The following is an 18772-nucleotide window of genomic DNA, read 5'->3' as shown; positions in this document are numbered from 1 at the left end:
GAACCCCAAACATGCCAGCTCAGTCAGTCAGTGCACCAGCCCATGTGATCTGGGTCTTTATGGGAGGACACCTGCAGCACCCAGCGTCCCCAGTTGACTTTGTAAAAGCCTTCTAACTGGGTGGGGGACAGAGGGGAGAGCTACAGGGCCAGACCCAGGTCTGGCCCCGAAGGCCTTAACTATCACTCCAGTCCACGGGTTGCTTTTGGCCTTGCTAACTGTTCCATGAAATGGGCCCCAGGAACAGTGCAACAGGCTGCTCACTGTTAGCCAACAGTGCTCCCTTTGTGTGAAAATTGTCAAAGCTGGCCCTTTTCTGCACTGGTCTTGTCCTTCTTTTGAGCCTCAGCTGTGAGCAAACAAAGCTGGCTTAAAGTTTTTGCATGATGGTTAGCTAGCTAGCTGGCTAGCCACATTAGTGTTTGTGTCAATGGAGCAATGGAGTTTGTGTTTCCTGTGTTCTGCAGGTGGGGCTTCAATTGCTAATGAGAGAAGACCCAGTCAATGCCCCACTGATGAGGCCATCATAAAAAACATTAACCGTGTTTTTCTTGGTTCGTGGGTAGTGGAGTTCAAGGATTCATAACGTGATCCAAATTAAACATGCAACGCACTGGCAGTCCACAGGATTGTTATCATTTGAACTGTTTAAGGCTTTCAAAAAATAAGGCTAGATAACTTCTTGTAATTGTTTATTTAAATTGAGATCCTGGTTATCACTTATTTAAGAAGGCTCTTTTTCAGCTTAGGTGTGAAAATGCTCCTGCGATGCACATAAAAATTGGGATGACAAACATTGCATAATATTTCTATAAGGAGTAATCAGTATAGACTTATTGGATTTTTTAGTTTTCAGGTTATTTCGTTTGACAATGACCACATTTTAGTTATTATATAATTACTTACATCACTACAAAATGTTTTTTTAAATCAGTCACTCAGTGTTGTTTTTAATTCACATAACATATAGTAGTAACATAATGTATGTCTATTATATTCCACTCTTCCTCTAACCTGTGAATTTATTTGATTTTACTGATATGGTATCAATTTCATATAATTGTCACTATTTTGTTTGTATGATATTGTATCCTATTGGCCTTTACTGCAGTTAATTTTCCAACTCAGTCTGTGCAGTCTGAGGTTACAGAGACAGATGTTTACCATTTGGCCATCACAGGTAGTGATACATTAATCAAACATGAGCACTGTGAGCGAAAGAGTGTCGGTGTACAATATTACACAGCCACGTCAAAGTTGCCACACCTGTCACTGTGGTAACGCACAGCAGTAACAACTAATTCCATTACCTGCTACTGACTAGCACTATGATGGGTTTTATAAACGAATAACATTTACATTACATTAAATCATTTTGAGTGGAGAAAAGAAATAAAAACTTTGACAAATCGTCCTCGACTTACTTCATTGTAGGCGCAGACATCATTGCTGTTTATCTCAAATTATATTTATTATGTTGTCAGAGCATAAAATGTTTTCCTGAAAACAGAAGAAACATATTAAATGCTATTTGTTATAGGGTTTTATCTGTGGTTGAAATGGCCCATCAAGTCACCACAGAGTTGGGTACACAATGAACTCCCCAGAACCCAGAAACTGTGTTTACTTCTTAGGCCATGTGTAATAACAAGAGGCTATACAACTCTGTTAAAATGAGCTATAGCTACAACTGGCGTGGCGAGGATAAATGCTTCAACATATTTATTAAGGGAGATAATCTTTACGAAAGCACCTTTTTTCTTTTTTTTCCCCTTTGGATGGAAAGGAAAACCAGTAGCACTTGGTTTAACCACGTTTCAGTTTGCATAATTGTTCCCAAGGTTGCTGTTTTTTTTTTTTCTAGGCTTTCTGAGCCAATATAATTCACTTTCTGTGGCCAAGCTAAATATTTACAACATGGCTTATGCTTCTAAACTGAGCTGTAGTTTGGGCAAGAGAGGTTTGCCTAGCAAGCAGCACGGCACAGACAAGGCACTAAACAGACTCACTGCTCATCAACAACAACTCTACTTCGAGTCACACTGTCATTCTCCTTAATTGCTCCATTGTGCAATACATTTTTCAGCGAGTGATGAGATAAACAAATAATCATCCTTGGCATTAAAATCTAATTGCACTCTAATCCACACCTTGCGTCTCACTGGGCTACGTGATACATGGTTTGATGGTAAACCAACTGTTTACTATTTCTTAGGAACACATGACACAAACTGAGGGGAGCAAGAGTCATTTACAGTTAGTTCAATTCCCTGCTGAGAGGCCCTGCTAAATGATTCTTCCACAGACCTTGCTGGGAAATATTTGCAATGGTTTCCATCCAGATTTGGGTCACTTGGTTCCACATTCACTGCACAGGTGAGCTGGAGCAGGTTTATTTGGCATCGGCCGTTGGCTGTCCTTTCCTTTCAACAGGGCTGGGAAAGCAGCACCACAAACAGCTTGCGACAACAAGAGATGCTTTTGTCCATAGCTTACCGTGGCGAAATGACACCACTAAGCCGCCTGCTGCCAAAGCTGTCCAGGTCTCCCAGGCCAGTCCCCAGGGGCCACAAGACCTGCTGCAACCCAGTCCAACAGAGGCAGAAGGAGAGTGAGAACTCTCAGGAGAAAAGGTAACTCTGTCTGCCAGCCGTGCTGCTGCAGCATGCAGATGAAAACAACCTCTTTCACATGGAGTGTGTTTTGGCTTCCAAGGCTGTAATCATGGATGATTAGCCGAAGAACTCAATTCTGAAAGAGGACTATTCCTTATTCCTGTCACCCTGTCATAAATTATATTTGCCTACGTCCTTTCCCAACTGTTCCGAGACATATATAAAGGGAGGCTTGACGGATCAGTGGAAATCAGGCAGGTGTGTAATGTTGATTTAAATATTAAGAAGTAAAGTATACCTTATTTCAGAATGTGTCCAGGTACAAACAAATGATCTCACGAGATGTTTCATTTTAGTTTAAGATGAAGGGAAGAAAGGTTTTTGAAAAAGCCTCAAAGCTGGTTCAGCTATTCTTAGCTTAATGATTAATTCAATAATTCATAATTCAATAAATACCATCACAAAGGTAAAACTGTGCGTTTGTATTTAGGTTTTACTTCAGTCTTTAAATGCCTGTTTTACTCTAAATCCATTTAGAAACATCAAGTTATTCACATCAAGTTATTTTGAAGCCTGTTTTTTGTTTTTACTATTCTTTTTACCATTGAAACTATTACTATATTGTACTTTTTTTTCTAAACTGCATTAATGTGAAGCAAGAACATATTATGAATTGCATACAAAGAACCTTCATTGGCTTGTAGTTGGTTAATGACTCAGACAGCATGATATGTTACAAGGACTGATGTCACCCCTGGCCAGATCATCACCCCACAACAGGTGCAGCCTCCTCTCTTCCCGCTCCTCATGCTCATCTTACTACAGTTTGTTTTCCTTCTACATGTGGAAAACATCTGCATAGGTGGTCCCTCTTGCCCCTCCTCTCTCCACACTCCTCATTTACTCCCACCCCTCTATTCTCTCTCTCTCTCTCTGTCTCCTTATGTCTCTTTATATGCCAGAAAAGGGAAGCACTGATTGTAAATATGGAGAGGTGTCGGTGCCAGAAGAAACGAACCGCGTATTTCTGGATCCAAGCTGCGAGGTTTACCGAAGCATATTTTTATCATGAAAAGCCAACATGGAATGGGATGGCCATGCACAGCTGCTGGTCTAATTTGCTCTAAGCATGTACAAATAGGACGGCCCACACAGACCATAAAAGTGGAGTGGAGGTTTTGCTCAACGCGGCACTTTTGTCTGACCAGAAGCACAAGGATGCCTTCCAAAGAACAAACAGATCACAAAAGAAAAAAGAAGATAAAACACACAGGCAGCCTCACATGACAGTTTAAAATGCAGTAGAATAACTCTGAGGAAGACAGACTACTGCTGCCTCAGTGTTACTGTATTCCACAAGTAAAGCGTTTCAAGCTCTGTTTACAAACAGCAATTCAATTTTAATATTGAATGGCTTAAATTATGTAATATAACCTCATTGTTCACTTTTCAGGAAGAGTGCCTTCTGAAAAACTGTACTTTGATTATTTTATTTTTGTATTTCTGTTTCTGTCTCTCTATATATATCTATACACACACATACACACACACACATATATATATATAAACCCTAATGTATATTTTCTAAAGGTTGTTTCCCACCTTCAGATCTGCACCACTGTCCCTCTTGTTTGATCTCCATACATTTTATTGCACCATGGGAAGTTTTATTTGCTCTTGAGATATTTGCTCTGGAAACCCCCTGTAGATCCTGTGAGTACTTCACGTTTGTACTCGTACACGTTACATGCCTGCGCATGAATACACAGATACACACACAGACGCACACACACACACACATTTACATGTGTCTGAATGGGGTTCCCCTTTAGATACCGGATAAACAACTAACTTCAAACAGTAAACTAGGTGCTAATGAACTGGATCCTGACAGGGTTTGCTTTCCGCAAGCAGAGACCCACCCCACAATGGATCCATTCACAGGATCTCAGCCATGGAAAGTGTTGGTAAAGTAATCCCGCTGGAGTTTATGCAACCTTTTCTAACACTCAGTACGTCTTTCTCCCCTCAGGCCTTTAAGGCCCGGCCAGAAACAACACTGACCTGCATCAGCTGATACAGGCAGAGGCTACCCACATTTGCATGTTTCAAAATGGCACCCATTCACAAACAGTTGGCAAATTGATGTTGGGAGGAAAGGAACACAACGCCCTGCTTCCTCTTACACTGTACCTGTGAGATCAGTCACTGCGACTTCAAGGCCAGTGTCAAGGGTTGTTTCTTCCATCTCGCTCTGCAGCTCAGGACGTGGCTGGTTGGAATCTCAACGCCTCCGTGCACATGTGGCCAAATCACCCGACGTCCTCTGCATACAAGATCTGCAAGAAAAGGTGTTATTTTATCTCTGAGAGAATATGGGCAGTGTTCCCACTCTGTGTGCTCTGACAAACCCAATTAAAGTCAAAGCATTGCATATGGCTTTATTAAACACATTTGATAGTCACACAGGAACAAAACTGCCAGCTGCCAAAAAACTTTCATGCGCACCTGCTAGCGCTGACAAAGAAGGATAGAGAAAGTTGGAAATGAGTGACAGCATTTCATCATAAATTCTGCCAATAAATGGACGGTGAACTCTTCAGGCATAGTATCTGAAAAAGGCCCTCTACTGTATCTATCTGCATTTCTTTCTTCCATTCCATTTTAAAACTAGCAGAGTATTCCTAAGGTGAACGATCATAAACAATCCATATGTGCTGTGTTCCTCTATATCTTTTATGCTTCTGGGCAGCAAGGTGATGAAATACTGCCGGTGACAGGTAAAGCGATACTCTGTAATGGAAGTTGTTTTACAGTAGCCACTTTTCAGAAAGAAGTGCAATATTCAAACATGTGATATCCTGTTCAAAACCACGGCTCAGAGCAGCCTCTCCTCTAGATGTGAGGGTCATACTGTGCTGACAACCTGTATTTATGGCTATCTGACCTGACTCCATGAAAAGTATTATTTCTATCAGATGTTTCCATGCGAGGAGAGGTGAAGGGAAAAAAAGGGGGATATCAGTCTTGGCAGTGTCCTATGGAAAGTAAAAGTGAAAGTGGAAAGTGAAAATGGACTTTCTGCAGGTTTTTACTTCTTTTGCACTTATTAAAAACTTTCTTATATTTTAATTTTTTTATAGCATTGGCTGCGGCCTGGTAACATTTTATAAGCTTTGATGGAAACATCAACAAGCAACGACGTAAGACGCCATTTACTGAAGCACCTATGGCTCCACCCATATAAATAAACAATTAATTTTAGAAATAAAAAGAGCCTTTATACCAAGCTTCCACTGCAGTGCAATGATTGCTCAGTCTTTCAGAGGAGAAGTCTTTCAGAGAGATACTTTTATCGACAAAGAGTCCACATTTAGTCGACCACTCTGCTTCAACTCTCTTCACTGTCACACCTGGGTCTGCTTGATTCCCAACATGACAGAATTTTATATCATACTGACATTTGTAAAACAAATAACGTCCCAGGTGCAAGCTGTCCTTTTCTTGAGGTTTTTTATTTTTGGCGTGGAATTTCATGACAGCTACGGAGGTCAGTGGCTTAAGAATAAACCAATTCACATTGAAAAAGCAGGAAAGAAATTGAACAAAGACATGATTTTGACAGCCTTGAGGAGAGAAAATGAACCAGAGCTGTAACACTTTGCAGGCCACGAGGCAGTGTAGCCTGTATTCCCCGGGGCCCTGTGCTGTCAAGAGACTCTCTTCCAGTGCTGGTTCTCAGGCCTCCTGACCCCTTCAGCCCGAGTCCCACAGGATCACAGCCGTGGTTGTGTTGGGATATAGGGGCTGAGGTGAAGGGGATGCGGAGTACCAAGGTGAGCAGTGGTTGGTAACCTTATGAAAACAACACCTTTGAGCGGTGTTTACCTCTGAACCATGTACGAGGTCTTCATCAACATGTCAAAGACGGCGGTGAGGTTAGTTAGATACTTGTTGCATTCATCGCTCCCTCTCATCTATCCCACCTCCTCACACGCATCCCAAGAAGAACAACCCCCCTGCCCCACCTCACCCCAAAAGCATGGGGCTCGGCAGCATGAATGGGGCATTGTGATGCGTCTCCGTCACGGCAGTGAATGTTTTCACTTCCATTTGATCCGTCGGCGAGGCTGCTAATTGGGTAAGCGTGTTCCCAGGTCACCAGGAGGTTTCTCTTTCCATAAATACAGAAAGCGGCAAAGGCTTCTACAGATGTTGTTTCCCACCCGCTTCCAAGTAGGTTCAGACCAGCTTCAGGCAGTAGATGTAATTTATTGTGTCTAAAACCACAGTCCAAAAGTTTTCCCTTACTCTCTCTCCTCATCACTCTAAAGACTGCATTTTATCATTCTCCCTGGCACTGCAGCAAAGTTGATATTTGTCCTTTACTTTAGCTTGGACCGTGTTTGTAGTATGTTGCCATTAGAACCGCAGGTGTCATGATGACATGGACATGGTGTGACTTTGTCTGTACAGCATCCAGGCCTGACAGCTCCAAATGATGTTATTTTCCATGCGTCTGTCCACCGGTGACACAGTTTATGAGGCGCAGGGTTTATTTGTTTGTTTTTGTCATGGAACTTACATTGCCTCTCCTACTCAAGGACTCAAGAAGACCTCGTGCACCAGCACTAAACACTCTAGATGGAACAGAGAGTTTAGACAGACTCACGGGTGTGTTTGCTACATTTAATCTGTTAGGTGTGGTAATATTGGTCAAGTGGTCAAAGTAACTGTCCTTCAATTTAAGTGCCCAGGTTGAAGCCCGAGTGCTGGCAAAGACGCACCGTGCTGAAATGTCCTTGAACACGAACCAATTCTTGGGCTGTTCTTCTCCGTGGGCAGTGTCGACAGTGACAGCCGTTCTCCCTGGATGGGACAAATAAAAAGAGAAGTTTGTCACTTCAATCAATAAAGTATAACATAATTCCATCAAAGAAGGACACACGACTTTTGATGTCCTGGCTTGCGGTGCTGTTACTGGAATGTGACAGCCAGGCAAGCTACTGTTACTACAAAAACAGAAAGTTACCCGAAAATATTCCATTTATGTATTTATGTTCATTTTATTTTATACTATGAAATGAGTTGTACAATATGACAACATGACATTTAATATTGTGATTCCAGAAACAACTGACAGGAATCTGATACTAGAATACACCTCTGTCTTCCAGTAATAAAAACATTATGTGATGAAGGGGATGATAGATGTTCTTAATGTTAGTACTGACTGGAATGCGTCTTTCAAAACTGCTTTACACACTCGCAGCTCGTCTGCTCCTCCAACTCATACGGTATGATGGCGCCCCTATGTGGCAGCGTCTGAGCTCTGTTCATATGTTGTGAAAGTAGAGCGATCTGTATAATAATTTGTGTGATTACAGTAATATAGGATGGTTATCTTATCACCCCCTGGAGACATTATCTTTTCTCCTCCATTTGATGCATGAGGCAGATTTTGATCAAGCACCAGCCAGGGCAAAAAGATACTGTATGATCTTACCAACAGAAACCAGGGGGTGGCAGACTTCACACATGACTTCGCCTCATGACCAAGTCAGTGTCAGAAGAGAATTCAGCATCATGCATAAACTGCTAGAGACACACCTTCGTATAAAAAGCTACAAAACTGTCTCTAACTCAGTGTGGCTGGCTGGTAATCAGTAGAACTCCATCTGTCCAAATAGAAACATATCAGCCATCAGTTTTACTGATGTGTTATTGTAGTTTCATAAGCTGGCAGTATTACAATGTGGAAAAGACACATCCTGTTGATTCATCTTGATTTACTCATTGGGTGGGATGTGGGCATTAAGGAAGGTGTGGGCTGGTTCATCTGAGGTAAATATTCATCATGTAGTAGGTCTGTCTCTTAAAATCCACTTAAACCCCAGATATATTTCCAGATTAACTACACATTCTTCGAAAGACTCCAAACTCATTCCCTTCAGGTTTGATCTTTGCCTATTGTGAATGAAAACAGGTCAACATCAGATGAAAACTTTAAACTTAGAAAAAAAACCCTAAAGATTGCTTTTCACACTGTGACATAGAGAGACCCATTTATAACAGAGAACATTTGCCACATAGATAGATACATGTACTTTATTGATCCCAAACTGGGAAATTACAGAAATAAAGACATAACAAGGATTTATTATTTTAACAGTACACCGTGTGTGCAGTATTTATTCTGTCGTCGGTTTAGAAATCATCTTCAAACCAGCAACTGTACACGACAGTACACTCCCCATGACAGGTAAACTGACATCTGGTGTGAAATCGTTGGACCTCCCATTTAACGTAACGTTTAAAGTGACCCAGCAGTTTAAATGCTGTGTACCTCCTCACAAAAACATCCAGTCTGCTCCTGTTCTACTACTCAGAGTCCCACACTGTCAGTGGAGGACAAACCCTATTTAAATACAACACTGCACCTGCTTCCATCACCCAAAGAGCTCATTCTTCTTACCAACGACATACTTCTACTGTAAACTGTAACGCCGCCTTAGGCTAGCTGTAATCAAGTCCTACTTTTGTCCCTTTTCCCAAACTGTTAGTTGATGTATGTTTGCTACAGACACAATTTAAAAAACGAGTATTTTATTCAGACTTTGTGAACACCAATGGTTTCCAAGATACAGTGCGCTAGCTCGCTGCATGGTTATGCAATTGAATCAATATCACCCCAGTACACAAGGATGGATTGAGTGCTAGCTATGCTATGCTAGCTACATTCGGGGTACTCGTGGGGCTACTAGCTAAACACCGACTCGTACAGGCTGTATAGCTAGCGAGCGATTGTCATTCCTGAATATTTCAAGTAGCAACGACTTCCTAGTCCAAAGCATTCGGTGATATCAATTCTACACGCCCACATTTATAGTACGTGTCCACCGCGCTGTGGGACGCACTCACCTTCGCGACACTACAAGCCCACTTCCTCTTCCGGTCGCGCCCCCCCCCCCCCCCCCCCCCCCCCGGTGTTACCTGTCTGAGCGGGGCGTGTCTTCCTCTCCCAGGGGAAGGCTCGTTCCTGGGGCAGTTCACTGCACAAGCAATTTCCAGGAATCTGGATCACCGGCAGAAAACTTTGATTTGAGGTAAGAGCGGTTTCACATCCTTAATTTTCCCACGTTAAGACTGCGAGGGGAAATCGTGACATTATCCAACTGGGTTTGATTAAAAGAGGATTTTTAAAAATCACATTGTATGATTGGAGATGGTCCACTTGGTGCTGTGTTATGTGTCTGTGTTAGGCCTGGATAGACGGAGGTTAATGCTTAACTTTCTTATTTTTTATAGAACTACTATAAGGCTGGGCTGATACAGGACTATTGTTTATGGCTCAAAAGAAAAACCTGATATCTATAGTTGTTGCCACAGGGTCCACTTTTACATTTCAGACCATTTGCCTCACTTTGAATGATTTTAATAATAGACATATAGATGTGCTTTTGAAAACTGTCTGTTATTATAGTATGTATTGTAAAAGAAAGGGGTTGTTGTCTTTTTACAGTGCCAAAGTCCTCTACTTGTTCCAGGAACCTCGACTCTTTCAATGTGGTTTTGGCAGGAAATGAGACAATAAATGTTTGACACAGGGAATTTAAAGTTATAATACAATTCTTTTAACATAGTTAAGAAGCACTCTTAAAAAAATCTTATGAAAAATGCATTTGATTGTCTGTTGATGGCATTTTGATGAGCCCACAAATGTCCTCATCGTACCTCCCATCACTGTTTGGTTCTGTTTTACAATATATGTAATGTAATATTTTGGGAGTCAGCTAATCACACTCTAACAGATCTCAACAAGTTTTCCTTCTGCAATCACACAAACTTTTAACTGTATCCTGTGTCCTACAGCTGCATAGGGAGGGAAGCAGCACAAAGACAGCAAAAACTTAGCCCCCCCAGCAACATAGTTTCACATAGTATACACATACAGTGGGCTGCCAAGGACAAATGAGAGAGGTAATTCTGTTGACAGTCCCAGTCTAGACAATTGTGTGTGTATGATTTTACATCTCTTTATTCACCAGATTTTCAGAGTTCGGGTATGAAATGAAGAGAGATTGGTGCAGTGTGTGGAGAGCTTTGTTTTGCGTGGTCTCTCCTGCACCAGATTCATGTCCCTGCTCGTCACACATTCCTAAGCTGTGCCCTCCCTGCTCCTCCTCCACTCGTCTCCCCTTTCTTACCTGCCTGATGTCTTCCATCCATTTCATTCTTTCGCATAATTAAATCATCACATATTTTCCTTTATGTGCAGATCTGTGTAGATGTGTCTGCTCTGTGTGTGCTCTGCAGTCTCATCTACCTTTTCCTGCTGGCACCAGCCAGAACCTTTGCCGGTCTGTGTGTTCACTGATATCTTATTCATAAATGTATCGGCTGAGACGAGTACCTCAGGGGCTGCAGTGTGCCCTTGCAAAGATACTGCATGAGACGCGAGTGAGAAATCTGTTCAATTGTCAGCCACTCGGAACAGAAAAAACTCTGAGATCTATTTGTTAACTGCTTGGATTTTCATACAGGATGTTGAGAAACAGTTAATCTGCTGACTCAAGTTGTCGCCCCAGATGTTTCGTAATCTTCCCAACAAAAGAGCACTAGAGGAGAATTAACATATTTTAGTGCAATTCCCCCACTGTGTGTCTAAATGGAGAGAGCAGTGGGTTCTTCCCTTCCAACACTCCTTGTGGTGTGCCTCTCTGTCTTTTCAGAACGGGACGATGATCACGGCAGCAGAGTACGGAGAGACGTCATGGGAGCTGTCTGTGCAAGTGGATCAAAAAGATGGAGATGAGTCCATGAAATTCAAGCTGAGGGTGAAGGGAGACCTGCACATTGGAGGTCTCATGCTGAAGTTAGTGGAGAAAATCAGTGAGTGTCTTCGTTGGGTAAAAAACAACAACCTCTTAATGCATTCTGCCCTCTGGGTCCTATTGTGTTTACAATGTGTAGCAACTCATTTAAATACCATTGAGAAAGGCGACAAACGTGGCTGACTATCCTGTATGCACGTGTAACTACAGAGTGCTTCTGCACATTAAGATTAAGCTCTCTTCATCTTCTGATTGTGGCTTTGATTCCCCCACACACTGCCACAACAGGTCTGTTAGTCAAGCCACACCCTTGTTTGCCCTGCATTTTTTTTACTCCGCAGTGCCATTGTTTTGCCACAGTGCACTGGATTGTGTAGCCTTAGGGGCTAAAGTTCAGCCAGGATCTGATATCTCTTTACAGTTCTCCATAAACGTGGAGGAGCTAACCTTAGCAAGGTGGTTTAAAGAGCATGAGACATAATAGATGACTAAGTAGCTTGTCACCAACGGATGGCTGATGTCTGGTAAACTCATAATACCTCATACTCAGCCACCCACATGACACAGGGGATGATTGTATCGGTAGCAGCAGTAGTGGTTGTTGGAATAAGATTGCCACATTAAACCAGAGCTCCATCTTTCTCTATTCAAACTTAATAAATGTGAACTACCCATTAAACATGAAATATGTCAGTAATAGGGTACTTGAACTCAAACTGTAACTGAATCTGTCTGTCCAAAGAGGCTCCACAAGACTGGTCAGACCACGCCCTATGGTGGGAACAGAGGAATTGCTGGCTGCTGAAGACACACTGGACCTTGGACAAGTATGGAATCCAGGTAATATCTATTTGAATGCAAAAAGAGCCATTCAAAGTTCCCCTATAGATGTGTTTCTGCAAAGCAGATAGAATAATATATTCAATTATCTGTGCTCACAGCTCCTTAAGGCAGGGAAAACTATCAGTGGTTTTAAAGCAACCTGTGGAAGCTTCTGAAATAAAACTGTAGCTTCGTCCTAACAGGATGCTAACAAGCGGAATTTTATGGACCTCCTCAGCCCCAGCCCTGAACCATTTGTTGGGTCTGTAATTTTAAACCCATGTTGCACAGCCCAAAGAACCATAGAACTACTGTTGAGTTATAACAACAACATTTGGGCAGGAAAAAATAATAAAGTAAAAAAATAATAACGAATGCAATGTACATTTACGTCTCAAAGTTGTCCCTCAAAATTAGGTATTCTGCCTATTTTAAGATGTCTATCACTACACTGCATGAGCAAACTTAATGTTTTATTACATATACCCTGTATGTGCATAGGTTCCACAGATATTTAAAGAATTCCAGTTTGATGTCAGATAAAACATAAAAGTGGGCAGGAGAAGTTCCCTTTAGCCCAGCCAAGGTTACAACATCTTCAAATCAGCACAATGAGGAAGGAGAGGGCATAAGTATTAATTTTGCTTGGCAGCTCATATAATTAAAAACATTTTTTGCTACACAGGCGGATGCTTTCCTGCGCTACACACCCCAGCACAAACCCCTGCTGCTGCTGCTTCCCAATATGAAAACCATCAAAATGACTGTCAGCTTCTCCAGCGTGGTCTTCAAGGCCGTGGCAGAGATCTGTCGAATACTCAGTGAGTTTTATTCTGCCACCTCCAATTAGAATACCCCCTCTGTCGTTGCTGCTTTTCTTCTGATTTAGTGCATCTTCCACTGAAAAATCCTCACTTTCTTTCAATATCCTTACTCATCCCACAAAACTTCTCTTTTTCACTCCATTTCAGACATCAGGAGATCAGAGGAGCTGTCCCTGCTGAAGCCTCCAGATGATCCATCCAAGAAGAAGAAGAAGAAAGACAAGAACTCAGCAGGGGAGGGCATCTGGGACATCGATTTACCTGGGGGACCAGGAGCCACAGGTACTGTGAAAGACAGGGCTGTTTCTTAAAAAGACTAAAACTGTGTCAAATCAGTCTGCATTATCTCTGAAAAGAAATTCAAGCAATACTCACACAAGGGAAATAAATAGATGCACCGAATGGAGCGCGTCATGGATTTAGATTGACGTCTAAAATTGAAACATTTAATCGTGATCATGATCTGATCTGATTAAAAGTTGTATTGTCTATTGCAGTTTAAAGGTTTAAATGATTTGATGAATTTAGAATAAGGCTTCGAGCCGGGGTTTTGGGCCACATGTGAACAGTGCAGATGGGGATTTGTAGTAAATCTAAAACTAAATGGGTCTTTTTAAAGGAAACATTGACCTTTGACCTGCAAAACTAAAGATATTGTTAAAGGAAATTGATTGCTGGATCAATTGTTTATATATTTACTTCCACCTTTGATTTTCCTGCTATGATAAATCAAAATGTCTGCTGGAGAAAAAAAAAATGAATTTGCTTGATTTTGGATAGATTTAGAAAACAAAAGTGTTCTTCTGATGTTAGTGTCGCTGTCAAAATTCAGATTAGCAAGCTTCCAAGGGAGGTGTGGCAGAAAACACTTTTGGCTTGTTATTATATTTTTTTCAGTACATTAGTGTATAGTATTTTTTTATCCTCATATTGGCTCATTTAAAAAGAAATGTCCTGATTGATTACACTATGACCAGATAAAGATTCTGGTCTGCTGGACTGGGCAATGGGATAACTTATTGGTTGAATTTTCTTGAACTTGAAGGGATTTAAACTGACGAAACTTTGTCAAAGATTCACAAAGTCTGAAATAGGATAAATTCACATTTTTGTCAAGCCTTACAGAGTGCAGCATATTTGATTCAATTTGTTACTTTGGCTGGAGGAAAAGCAAAGATGAGCAATATTTATATCCAGTACACTGCTGCTGAGATCTGCCAGGCCACAGTTTTCATTACTGAGATCTGAAAGAATTTTTTCAGTGTGCGGCCGTGTTCCTCTGGATTTGTTCTTCAGGAACACCCACTCTCTTACATTAACATCCAGTTCAGACTCCTCACCAAACTAAAAGTCTCTCTAATTAAGACCTTTGTTCTCTGCGGCCTTTTATGTCGACCCAGTTATAACCTTTCAAGTTTTGTCATGCTTTGTTTTGTTTTTCTCAACCTTTCTGTAAAAAACTTCTATTCTAACTGTTGCTTTCATAAGTTCTTTTGACTCAACTCTTATGCTATCTAACAGGTAGTCGACTTAAAATTTAAATTCCTAGAAATTACTTAAAATTCTCTATAAATATTAAGTCATGCTGTATTTGACTGTAAACTTGTAATTACTAATTCTCTATTTTCCCCAAAGGCGTCATGTACAGTAAGACCATGACAGCAACCTACGACCCAGAGAACGGGATGCCGGTGTCTGCCACCAGCCTTTGGTTTGGAGAAAACCCTCTTGCTGATTCTCAGCCAAACTTGCCGCCCGCTGAGCTGGCAAAGATGTACCAGCCGCTCTCGCTATTGGACAAATCAGTCAACAATGCAGGGTAGAGACCAGAATCTTTCAATGATACTGTTGATTCAAAATTGGTCATACAATTTGGATGATGTTTCAACCCTCTGCCCATATGGTTGGCTATTTCTGTGATTGGCAGGTGGTTGGACTCGTCTCGTTCCCTCATGGAGCAAGACATTCAAGATGACGACAAGCTATTGCTTCGCTTTAAGTACAATGTCTTCTTCGACCTCAATCCCAAAGTAAGTGACCCAGAATTAATCAGAATTAATTTGGGTAGGGGGAAATCAACCGTCTTGAAGTTCTTGAACTAAACTGGAGTGTGTGTGTGTGTGTGTGTGTGTGTGTGTGTGTGTGTGTGTGTGTGTGTGTGTGTGTTTGTGTGTGTGTGTGTGTGTGTTTTAGTACGATGCTGTCAGGATAACCCAGCTGTACGAACAGGCCCGCTGGTCCATCCTGCTGGAGGAGATTGACTGCACTGAGGAGGAAATGCTAATGTTTGCTTCACTACAGGTTAACATTATCCCATCACAGTTATGTCAGATCATATGAGATGCTTCACACTGTATGAACTAATTGTAAAGCCGTGACCTTAGCCTTTCCTGGCACTGGGCAGAAAGCATCAACAGGAAAATCTGTGGCGCCTGGGTAGAGCATGCAGGAGGCAGGACATGATGATAATTCCGCAACTCAATTTGTTTTGGATAACTTTGAATTTTTAGCTCTGGCATTCTCTGTTTTTAAATGTCAACTGTTATTTTGGCCACGATTGGGACAGTGAATCAGAAATCACAGTGATTCAAAAGGAGAACACACATTGATGCAGTGGCTGTCTCACAGGGCTGTGCTCAAACCTCCTTCTGACTCATGCCAGCCTTGCATAACCTCTTCAGTCGTGTCGGAGAATTCATAATGACTTATACTTGATACTTAAAAACTAAATGTTTGAACATTGCAGTTTGGAAAGTAAGTTGGGGGTATCTGCAACCAGTCAAATCATCTGAAGTAAAATCTCTCTTTTCTTTCTAGTATCACATTTGTAAACTGACCATGTCAAGTGAACCACTGGACCTCTCTAAGGAACCGGAAATAGATGAAGTCGAGGCTGCCCTGTCCAACTTGGAGGTGACACTTGAAGGCAGACACACAGACAGAATTCTGGTAAACATTTTTTTTTTTTAGACATTCCTATGCAGAAGTAAATATTAACAGTAATTTTCAGGTCCCCTGGCCTGTTACAGTAGGAAACCTGTTTTTAAGCTAAAGTTGATAGGTAGGCCTCCGGTGATTGCATGTCTTCACATGGTGATGTAACGAGAAGTCACAGGATAATTGACTGTTGTTTGACCCGCCCCCAGGAAGACATTACAGACATTCCAGAGCTGGCAGATTCCCTCCGGCTATTTAGGTAAACCCACCTTCATACTCATTATACTATCTTACTTGCAAATGGCCATCTTTATTGGTTAAAGGGGATGACATGCTCACTTCAGCCTCTGCTTTGTTTTTTAATACATCTCATAAGTTCTTTGAACCATTTTATTAATTCCATTTACAGCCTCATTCTGTCACTCAGATAATTTCATATTATTTCTTTGTCTTTTTTTTTTGTTGCCTGTCTTAAATCAGGCCCAAGAGACTGACGCTTCGGCCTTACAAAGAGTACTGGTTTGTCTTCAAGGATACTAACATTTCCTACTACAAGAACAAGGAGACTGCCAGCGGAGAACCCCTAGAGCAGTTTCACCTCCGAGGTCAGTGAAAAGGAATGATCGGGATACAGTGTTCGATGTCTTTTCTATTGTTGAGGATTAATAGCTCTCAGTTTAAGTGAAACAATGATCTGTGATCACGCATCTGTGTGAGCATCATCAATACTTCACAAAGGAAAGAAAACCAGGATATTCTCATTTCCTTATAATAAGTATGAGGGTAACTACTGTTTGGATTATGTGTAAAGTAGATGTGACATCACAGATGGAGGAGTAGATTCATTATTCTCTCCTGGTATTTGTCAGAGGATAAAGCACTAAATCTTACATTTTGTGGTATTCCTCTTTGAATCACCAAAGTAACTGCAGTTTTATTTATATATCAGCAGATCTCCTGCTCTGCTTCTGAAGCTTAAGTCCATACAACTTATATTTCTCCTCGTGTAACAGGTTGTGAGGTTGTTCCTGACGTCAATGTCACAGACAAGAAGTTTGGCATCAAGCTCCTGCTCCCGGTTGCTGATGGGATGAATGAGGTGTACATCCGATGTGACAATGTAAGCTCCATCTCCATCTCCCTATGCTCTGCATTTTATGATAATGCATTCTATGATAACTGGCACTACATATATATTTATAGACTCCTTTTGTAACAGTTGTACTGTTATTTATGCTCTGCTGCAGGAAACACAGTACGCCAAGTGGAAAGCTGCATGCATCCTTGCCTCCAAGGGCAAGACGATGGCCTACAGCTCCTATAAGTCAGAAGTGAGGAACATCCAGTCCTTTTTGCAGATGAAGAGCCTAGCGCCCCCTCCTGGTCAGGCAGCTCCCGACCTTGACACGATGGAGATGAATGCTGAATGTTTCGTTTCCCCGCGCTACGCCAAAAAGCACAAGACCAAACAGGTTTGTCTTAAGGCTACAAGTGAAATACTCGACTTTGCCGACAGCCATCAGTGTTGCATCACTGTTATTGTTAAATATATTTGCTAAATCTGCCTCTGGTCATTTTTTCAAGCTGACAGCACGAATCCTGGAGGCCCATCAGAACATAGCACGACTGTCACTAATGGAGGCTAAGATGCGCTTTATTCAGGCCTGGCAGTCACTTCCAGAGTTTGGTATCAACTACTACATTGTCAGGTACACTATATTCTGACATTGACATCAGTGCATCATCTGTGCACGTATAAACATAGGTGCATATATTATGAATGATAATTTGAGAGGTTATCCTTTTCTCTGCATTTCAGATTCAAAGGTAGTAAGAAGGATGAGATTCTGGGGATCTCGTACAACCGTCTGATTCGTATTGACATGTCCTCTTGCCTTCCTGTCACCACGTGGAGGTTCGCCAACATGAAACAGTGGAATGTCAACTGGGAGATAAGACAGGTGGGGAATGACCTGTGTCTGGAATTTTAATGGGAAATTGCATATAGAATTAATTACCCCCAGAGAGATGAATGTTTTCTACTTCATGTAATTCCAGGTGACCATAGAGTTTGACCAGAATGTGACAATAGCCTTCTGCTGTTTGAGCTGTGACTGCAAGGTGGTCCATGAGTTCATCGGCGGTTACATCTTCCTGTCCACACGAGCTAAAGACCAGAACGAGACACTGGATGAAGAACTGTTTCATAAACTTACTGGAGGCCAGGAATGAGACAGGATGTAGGACTGTGCTTCTTCGAGTAGATCTGTTGTTTATTTAGATACATGTTACAATTTGAAAGCTCAGGTTGCAGTGTTAACCCTAAAGGCTTAGCAAATCAAAGCCAAAGGAAATGTCATACAGTGTCATAGTCAGAGAAATGGTACATCATCACTCACAGAACAGCGTCATCATATTTTGTCATTATACATCCTGCTGTAAACAGTGATAGCAATGTTACCTGCACTAGAAAAATAATGGTGTTGATGTAAATATGTGGTGAATATTTGTCTTTTTCTCAAAACTTGGATGAACTTACATTTTATATTAAGCTTTTTTAAAGGTGAAGAGATGTCCTCATTTCAAACAGACACAATGTTTGTAAAAAAAAAATATATATATTAAAGGGTGTTTTTATATTTCAGAGCTTGTGTCACATTTTTTCTGCTGCTAGGACACAAGCCAAACTTACATATACATTGAAGGTTAAACAAAAAATTCCTGGTAGACATAGACAAAA

At 41.4% G+C, this 18772-nt stretch overlaps 2 protein-coding genes across 4 annotated transcripts in view; one reads left to right on the top strand and one right to left on the bottom strand.

Annotated features, from left to right (window-relative positions):
* Positions 1–9676, bottom strand: part of LOC118290181 (1-phosphatidylinositol 4,5-bisphosphate phosphodiesterase beta-1) — a 150840-nt gene extending 141164 nt beyond the window's left edge. The window contains exons 1-3 of one of the 2 annotated variants that reach the window (XM_035617643.2): positions 9609–9676; positions 7403–7484; positions 4809–4954 (exon numbers count right to left, since the gene is read on the bottom strand). The gene's annotated coding sequence lies outside the window, so the exon portion shown is untranslated. Of the gene's footprint in view, positions 1–4808; positions 4955–7402; positions 7485–9536; positions 9561–9608 lie in introns of those variants that run through there. The other variant, XM_035617642.2, reaches the window with a different exon arrangement.
* Positions 9591–18676, top strand: fermt1 (FERM domain containing kindlin 1). Of its 2 annotated transcripts, XM_035617645.2 has the most exons (17): positions 9689–9721; positions 10488–10595; positions 11348–11507; positions 12192–12289; positions 12957–13092; positions 13243–13377; positions 14731–14914; positions 15023–15125; positions 15289–15396; positions 15913–16044; positions 16242–16291; positions 16513–16637; positions 17046–17152; positions 17280–17504; positions 17617–17741; positions 17852–17993; positions 18091–18676. In XM_035617645.2, exons 2-17 carry the CDS (start codon positions 10587–10589, stop codon positions 18262–18264), a joined length of 2013 nt encoding a protein of 670 aa, XP_035473538.1. In that variant the 5' UTR covers positions 9689–9721; positions 10488–10586; the 3' UTR covers positions 18265–18676. The 2 variants fall into 2 exon arrangements, with proteins under 2 accessions (XP_035473539.1, XP_035473538.1); XM_035617646.2 differs by lacking the exon at positions 10488–10595 and having other exon boundaries at positions 9591–9721.
* Positions 18677–18772: the final 96 nt, after the last annotated feature.

The sequence above is a fragment of the Scophthalmus maximus genome, chromosome 18 (genome assembly GCF_022379125.1).
Source record: "Scophthalmus maximus strain ysfricsl-2021 chromosome 18, ASM2237912v1, whole genome shotgun sequence".
Lineage (NCBI taxonomy): Eukaryota > Metazoa > Chordata > Actinopteri > Pleuronectiformes > Scophthalmidae > Scophthalmus > Scophthalmus maximus.
The sequence above is the reverse complement of the archived record's forward strand: the minus strand, read 5'-3'. Positions and strand labels throughout refer to the sequence as shown.

Excerpts from the sequence above, each read along its gene's own strand:
- fermt1 (XM_035617645.2), top strand. Across the intron at positions 11,508-12,191 it reads GAAGTTAGTGGAGAAAATCA|AGGCTCCACAAGACTGGTCA; the intron begins GTGAGTGTCTTC and ends GTCTGTCCAAAG. Across the intron at positions 16,638-17,045 it reads AGAGCAGTTTCACCTCCGAG|GTTGTGAGGTTGTTCCTGAC; the intron begins GTCAGTGAAAAG and ends CTCGTGTAACAG.